The sequence below is a fragment of the Aegilops tauschii genome, chromosome 2 (assembly GCF_002575655.3).
Source record: "Aegilops tauschii subsp. strangulata cultivar AL8/78 chromosome 2, Aet v6.0, whole genome shotgun sequence".
Taxonomy (NCBI): Eukaryota; Viridiplantae; Streptophyta; class Magnoliopsida; order Poales; family Poaceae; genus Aegilops; species Aegilops tauschii.
Window position 1 is genome coordinate 620,471,220 of NC_053036.3, and position 7,414 is coordinate 620,478,633.

General features: G+C 42.4%; 1 protein-coding gene across 1 annotated transcript; it reads right to left on the reverse strand.

Moving 5' to 3' along the window:
- Positions 1-506: 506 nt before the first annotated feature.
- LOC109753622 (G-type lectin S-receptor-like serine/threonine-protein kinase At4g27290) lies at positions 507-6,972 on the reverse strand. The gene is made up of 7 exons (XM_045233415.2): positions 5,406-6,972; positions 3,054-3,182; positions 2,795-2,964; positions 2,487-2,697; positions 2,150-2,387; positions 1,128-1,281; positions 507-1,011 (listed from the first exon to the last, which is right to left on the reverse strand). Exons 1-7 carry the CDS (start codon positions 6,868-6,870, stop codon positions 727-729), a joined length of 2,652 nt encoding a protein of 883 aa, XP_045089350.1. The 5' UTR covers positions 6,871-6,972; the 3' UTR covers positions 507-726.
- Positions 6,973-7,414: the final 442 nt, after the last annotated feature.

Genomic DNA, 7,414 nt, shown 5'->3' on the forward strand with positions numbered 1-7,414 from the left:
TGCACCCAATTGTTTGCTTGCCAACTATGTCCCTTTTTGACCACATATATCTCAAACTGCATCCATATCAACAATGTCCATCTTGATTGCATCCTTCTCAATGCTCCTCTTTTTGACTGACCTTTCTAACTGCATGTATGTGTACTGCATGTTGTTCATCACAATTTATTCCATATCTCAACTACGATATGTCTTGTAGGATGTGATTCTAGTTCTAGTATGATGAAAGTAGTCAATGTTAAAGGATGTGAGTTTGGTTCTAGGAAGATGTAAATCGTAGTCTCCTCAGAACTTGCCCCATGTTACCCTATTTCCAACGAAAGATGAAAAGCACAAAGTAACTACTCACTCTAGTAAGATGCAAGTCAGGCTGCATGCTGCAGTTGAAATGATGCAACATACAAAATAAATAATTGGAGCAAGAAAAATAAAAAACAATGAAGAAGAAACTACAGTGAAATGACATGAACCAATGCCCAAGCAGTTGTTGGAGCGCAGAAACACACTTTTAGAGGTATCTTTACCAGTTAAGAAACTAATAATGTATATAGCTGAATAACAACCATAAAAGTATTTTTTTAAAACAATAAAGCTCCACACCCTATAGCCATCAATGAATATCACAAGCATATAGGGAGTATGAATAAATCGTTACATTTCTATTTTTCAATTGGTAGAAAAATATATCGATACTCAACTATCCTACCAGAACCTTAGGCCAGTCAGTCAGCGACCATCTAGCGTTGTCAGGCTAGCACCATTGGTAGACATTTCCAAGCCTTCAACTGTTCTCTGTGCAAAATACATAGGTTGCTTCGGCACTGCGCGAGGCATGGCTTCGTTATCCAACATGGACACAACCGATGACATGTGTGGCCTAGCATTGGGGCTATCTTGCACACACATCAATCCAATGTGGATACACTTTGACACTTCATCAGGGGAGTAGCTCTCCGTGAGTGTTGCATCCATGAAATCCATTGATTTTCCATCTTTCCATAGGTTCCATGCCTAAAACATCACGTTGAAGTTTGTGACTATATTTGGTACCGTAATATGTTTGTTTTTTCTAAAATTAAAGTGTTAAAATTGCTAAGGAATTTGAAGCATTTAATAATGACACTTACATATGCTATGAGATTCCGGAAATCCATTACAAGATGATGAGGTGAGCTGATCTTTAATCCACTTACAATCTCCAGCAGGAAAATACCAAAGCTGTAGGTGTCAGACTTCAATGAAAAGATTCCCTCCATCGCATATTCAGGTGACATGTAACCACTGTTTGAAAGATTTAACAATTAAGCTAAGTTTGTGTATGTAGTTTGAGTATGATTCAAACATATAAATAAGAAGAAGAATCAGTCATAAACACGGAATGATGCGCTTGGTCCAAATTGAACCTTTTATTATGCAACGCCTATGTTATACTCCAAATTTTCTTAAAGTGATTGATGTTTACTTGGTTAGTGCTTTGGTCCCATCGGACTCTGAAAAAAAATGTTAGGAGATGAGGGAAATACTATCATATTATAACATGCAAAATCCCTTAAAGTAAGATTTATGCCATGTGTAAAATGATAAGAAAGAAAAAATAATGTAGTCTTTTGTACAAAGGACATTATTTGGCTGATTTTTTTAGGTTTCGAACGACATCCATGCAATCACAAATTGTTTCGTTTTGTTTCTAAATCTTCAAATGTTCAAAGGCACCCTATATAACTAGGTTAATTTGGAAGGTGAGTTAATGTTTCCCCAAAATAAAAGAAGAATCACATGTGTGGAGAAAGCAACAGGGTAAGAACAAAATTCAGCAACTAACATGATTATTTTTATTTCATAAAACACATGAAGATGATGAATTTATCTTGTCGGTTTTGCACAAAAATAAAAAAAAAATCAACTCACTTTTGCAAGTTATCATTTCATTGAAATAAATATAATTGTAGAGGATCTACAAATAATTAATACATACCTACTTTTTCAAAACAACGTTAGGGTTCACACAAAACATTAGAAAGTTCATGGCTTAACATTGATAGTTTTGTAGTTCAGGATTCGAGATAAATCAACCAAAATAGTTGGGGCGAGTTGAAGATAGACTTTTCTATTAAAAATGATGAGATCAAGGCCACTGTGAGTTACTTACTATGTCCCAACTACATGTTTGGTACGCTCGTGTTGCTCATTGCCTCCAAAGATCCTTGCCATTCCAAAATCTGCTATCTTTGCGTTCATCTCCGAGTCTAGCAGGATGTTGCTCGGCTTGAGGTCTCGATGAATTATCGTCATTCTCGAATCTTGGTGTAGATATAGTAATCCTCTAGCTACCCCTTTGATTATGCTAAATCTTCTTGGCCAATTGAGTGTAGATTTTCTTGCATTATCTGTCAGAGTATAAATCATCTAGGGAGCCATTCATGCAAGTATATATGTTTGTTTAGTTGATTCAAATTTAGTTTCTATAGTAGTATGCGAGAATGTACCAAAAAGGAATTTGTCTAGACTTTTGTTGGGTAGGTATTCGTATATAAGCAACTTCTCATCCTCATGAATACAATATCCAAGGAGTCTAACAAGATTCTTGTGCTGCAGTTTGGCAATAAGAACAACTTCATTTCTGAAATGCTCTATTCCCTGCTCAGATCCCTTGCTAAGCCTTTTAATAGCAACTTCCTTGCCATCTTGCAGTATTCCCTGCAAGCTTCTCATCATTATTAATTTTACCACAAGGAAATTAAAAACAATTTTGCATCTTGTATTTAGATCTTAAGGTAAACATTTTATATGCAACCTTATACACTTTCCCAAAACCTCCTCTTCCAAGCATGTTGGTTTCATGGAAACTATTCGTTGCAGCAGCAATGTCTTCGAACGTTATCCGCGAAAATTCTAAACTTTGATCCCAGACTTCTTGTGAAGGTCTCAGGTGTACCTGCAGGGCTCCATTGTTTTGATGTATGCCTACAGAAAATATCATGCATGCAAACTCAATAGTAGGACATATGAACAACCCAAAGCACATTGCAGAGAGGTGTTGTCTCTTAATTTACCTCTGGGTTTGCATATACAGAAAATATATATGCATGTGAGTATCAGCAAGAATGCTATAAGTGGGAGTACAATCTTAAATACCACATGGACACCGTTGATCTTGTTGTTGGTTCTTGCATAATTGTCCCCTGTGAAGAAAGTATAGAAATGAGTACCGGGTCAAGGCCTTTATGAATCTACTGTTTCTTCGATAGTCAAGACTAGGCGTGACCTTGTACCCCTTGCAATTTATTTATTTTGGAAAGATCTAAAGTAGTTTATCGTAAGGATCATAAGTATTTACAAATACAACCTTATAGAAAAAGAATATTAAATCCAACCTTTTCTGGGAAATCAACTTTTAATGTGCTAATACGATTACTTTTCCGGTGTGCGTGTAGCAATCCAACCTTTTCTCAGTGCGTACCGAAGCACTGAATGAAAAATATTTGGGTTCACCTTCCAATGCGGGGATGGACAAGAGCGATTGTTTTCAGTTCCTGACTGGTAAGATTTATTATGAAAATTAGCGGATGGAAAGAAAAAGTATTATATGCTGGAGGAAAGGAAACTTTGCTCAAATATGTTTTTCAAGTGATCCCAACTTATGCCATGCCTGTCTTTAAAATTCCTATTTTTTTGCAAAGGAATCATTGACGCGATGTCGTAATTTTGGTGGGGTGACGAGGACAATTAGAAATGGATGCACTGGATGGCATGGTGAAAGACGTGTGTTCCAAAATGTCAAGAAGGAATGGGATTCCGAGATATACACTGTTTCGATCTGGCATTGTTAGCTAAACAAGCTTGGCATCTCCTGGATAATCCAGATTCACTATGTGCTACAATATTAAGAGCTGATTATTGGGCGACTTGATGAACGCAAGTTTAAAAAAGGGTTCCTCCTTCACTTGGCAAAGCATTATGGCGGGAGTGGAATCTCTTAGAAATGGCTATATATGGAGAGTCGAAAATGGACAAAATATTGACATATGGAGAGATGCATGGATCCCGAATTGTGCGAATAGGAGAATTATTACTTCTAGACGAGGGAATCTACTGGAGAAAGTTTCTGACCTTATTGATCTAGTCAGGAACGGGTGGGATGAAGATTTGATGAGACAAACATTATGGCAAATTGATGCTCGAAGAGTCCTAGTGACCCCCCTTCCTATGCATAATATGCCGGATTTAACTTCTTGGAGCTATACTAAAAACGGTTTGTTTACTGTACGACCAGCTTACTTGGAGGGATGGAATAAACAACACGGGACGAAACTGAAATACACAAATGGTATGGGTAGAAGCAGGGACAATCCTATGTGGGGAAAGATTGGGAAACTAGCTTGTACGGTGTACACTTCATGGGACCCTACCATGCCGTGTCATGCTGGCCAATAGACACATGAAAATTTTGCCTGTTTGCCTAGCTTGTTTGAATGGGCCAAGGGATACCAAGCATTTGTTGTTTCTATGCTAGAAGGAAAAAAATGTGTGGGAGAAGTTGGGAATGTATGAAACAGTTAACAAAGCATGTGTGCTCGATCGTACGGGAGAGGTAGTCCTTGAATTATTACTCCTCATGCCAGAACAAGAACTATCTATATTGGGTTTTCATAACTCACGGGAGATGATCACTATAATTGTGTGGTATTTATGGTGGAATAGGCATAAGCTAGTTCATGAGGGAAAGTCTGAAGAGGCGTACCAAACCTCGATGGGAATTCGTTCTATAACGGCTAATTATGTTAATGCACACCCACCTAATGCAAAGAGGGAGAATGAAGGATGGAGCTGACCTCCTAGGGGGTTTGTTAAGCTGAATGAGGATGGTTCCTTTGATCATGATCTACCAAGGGGCACAACGGGTGCCGTTCTGAGGGATGCCAAAGGAAATTTCATTGCTGACGGATATTGGAAAATTGAATGGTGTGTTGATGTTGTGACAGCGGAATCATTAGCACTTAGTTTTGCCTTATTGCTGGTACCAAAGGCGGGTTGCAACCGTCTCGTTATTAACTCTGACAACATGAAAGTCATTGACACAATGAAGAACGAAGGACATTCTGCAGGAGCGGCGACCGCAATTTTTGACGATTGCTATTCTATAGCTTGTGATTTTCCTCTTACTAGCTTTGAACGTTGTAATAGGAAAGCAAATAAAGTACCTCGTGAGCTGCTAGTCTAGCAAAATGTTCCATGACAAGGGATTGGATAAAGGAACCTACGGAAAAAAATTGTATCTCTTCTTATAAACAATGTAACGATCATTATTTCTAATTAATAAAGTTGATGATGTTATTAAAAAAATATGGGTGGGAGCTACGTTTTTTGCACACTTATATGGTACGTATAGAAGCAGACGTACGTACCGTTGCCGGCCAACCGAAGATACAGGTGGTCACTTGTATAGTCAGCTTTCACCATGTCGACAAGGTCTCCTGTCCAATGGAAGCACTTGGATGCCAGGAGGATGTCGCTCGCGTTGGTGTAAGCATACCCCGTGCAGGAGCAGTTGCGGTCGCAGCCCGCAGCGCACTCCTCGAAGCTCCTGTTGGTCAAGTAGACGAACTTGTCGGGCAGCTTCATCGCCGGCAAGGTCAGGAAGTAGTTGTTGCCGCCGCATCTCACCGCCTCCTTCCTCACGCACCCTGCTTTCGAGGAGCCGCCGCCGCCGTCCGCCGGCTCAAACCCGTCGAGGCACCTGCACTCCCGGACGTCCCCTTTGACGTCGCAGTAGCCGAACGGCCCGCACGCGCCGTAGACGAGGCACCACTTGCCCGGCCGCTCGAACAGGGGCACCCACGACGATGACGACCCCTCGACCCACACCCTGAACATCACCTCACCCGTGTGGTCGAGCTTCCAGTGCGACCTCGCCGGGGCCGAGTCGTCGGCTCTGTTGTAAGTGAAGTAGGCCACCTCTCCGTCGTCGATCATCTGGGACAAGAAGGATTTGGTGAAGCTGGCGGCCGTGGCGCCGTTCCACACCCCGGCGCGCCAGTAGAGACTCGACCCTCGCCACGTCAGGATCTGAAGGCCCGTGCTGGTGTCGCCGCTCAAGACGAACTCGCCCGTGGACGGGTCGTCGGGGCCCTTCCACGCCACGATGCGCGCTGCTACGTGGGTCTTGTAGTTCACCCACAGCTTGAATCCCGGGAGAAAGGTGTCGGTCGGCTCATCGTAGCTCTGCCATATCTCCGTGCCGTTCCGCGACCGGAGAACAAAGTTTCCGGTGTCGAGCAGCACCGCCCCTGCACCGGTGGCTCCGCCACCTGATCCTGATCCGGTGGTGGTGACGTTGTTCGTCTTCGTCGCCCAGAGGACACGGCCGTCGGAGTCGGACAAGACGAGGTCAGAGGTGTTGCTCACGACCAGCTTCCCGGGCAAACTGCTCTTGATCGGGCTGTCGCGGTTGGCCACCCACACATATGTTCGCTCAGAGATGTTGTGGTACCATATGCCTAAATATGTGTTGGCGGCGGAGCCTTGCAGGGAGAAGAAGCCAAGGGCGAAGAGGCCATTGCTGGAGATGAGCTCGTCGCCGGGCGAGAGTGGCTTAGTGGGTCTTAGGCGGTCATCGGAGTTGCAGGAACGAACCAGGAGCATGAGGATGAAGATGGCCGGGAGAGAAGCCATACTCTGGTGCGTTAGCGCCTGAGCGAAATGTGGCAAAAGATCTCTGGTTTCCCGTTTGCAATTCGGAGACCATGATGTCCCATTATAGCTGACAACTATATCTGCCGTGAGCTCAACGGCATCGTTTGGCTTCCGCGGCAGAGCGACCATGGCATCTCGTTGTTTCTCTGCTGTGCTGAAGTTGTAACTGCCGGACATCGACGGGTTCGTTCCAATAATTTTACCAGACCTATTATTATATGTAATAAATGCCTTAACATAACGTACATAAGGAATGATTTGACCTCTCTAATTGGATGTGGCTAGGTCTCTCAGTCTAGTGAAATTTAACCAAGACTCAATCAAGTGACATAGCATAGCATGTAAGAAAAAAAAACTAAAAGAATTTTCTGCACGAATCTTTATAAGGTCTTACGAATATAACATCTATTGAGGCATAACCAAGTCCGAGTCGACTGAAATTTAGCAACACCCCTTTAATTTGCCCCTCCCCATGGTGGTCCTGCTCCTTAAATTTGAATGCAACCCTTCCATCCTGGCCAGCCCGTAATGATCACGTAAATTATGCGTACGTGTGGCAAAGCGCGGGCATGATGCCTTTTCTTGAAGAAAAAAACAACTTTTGGGTAGGTGTCTTTTAAACCTGGAGGGAGAGCGTATAGCCTTATACTATGTTTTTGTGCGATTAGAGATTTTTTGGAAGTCAAGAAAATAAATTATATTTTCTAATCCATTGTACGAA

Coding starts and splice junctions, on each gene's coding strand:
- LOC109753622 (XM_045233415.2), bottom strand. CDS start 6,870: ATGTCCGGCAGTTACAACTTCAGCACAGCAGAGAAACAACGAGATGCC. Junction 3,183..5,405: donor TCTTCGGTTGGCCGGCAACG/GTACGTACGTCT, acceptor CTTTCTTCACAG/GGGACAATTATGCAAGAACC. Junction 1,282..2,149: donor AAACATGTAGTTGGGACATA/GTAAGTAACTCA, acceptor TCTTTCAAACAG/TGGTTACATGTCACCTGAAT.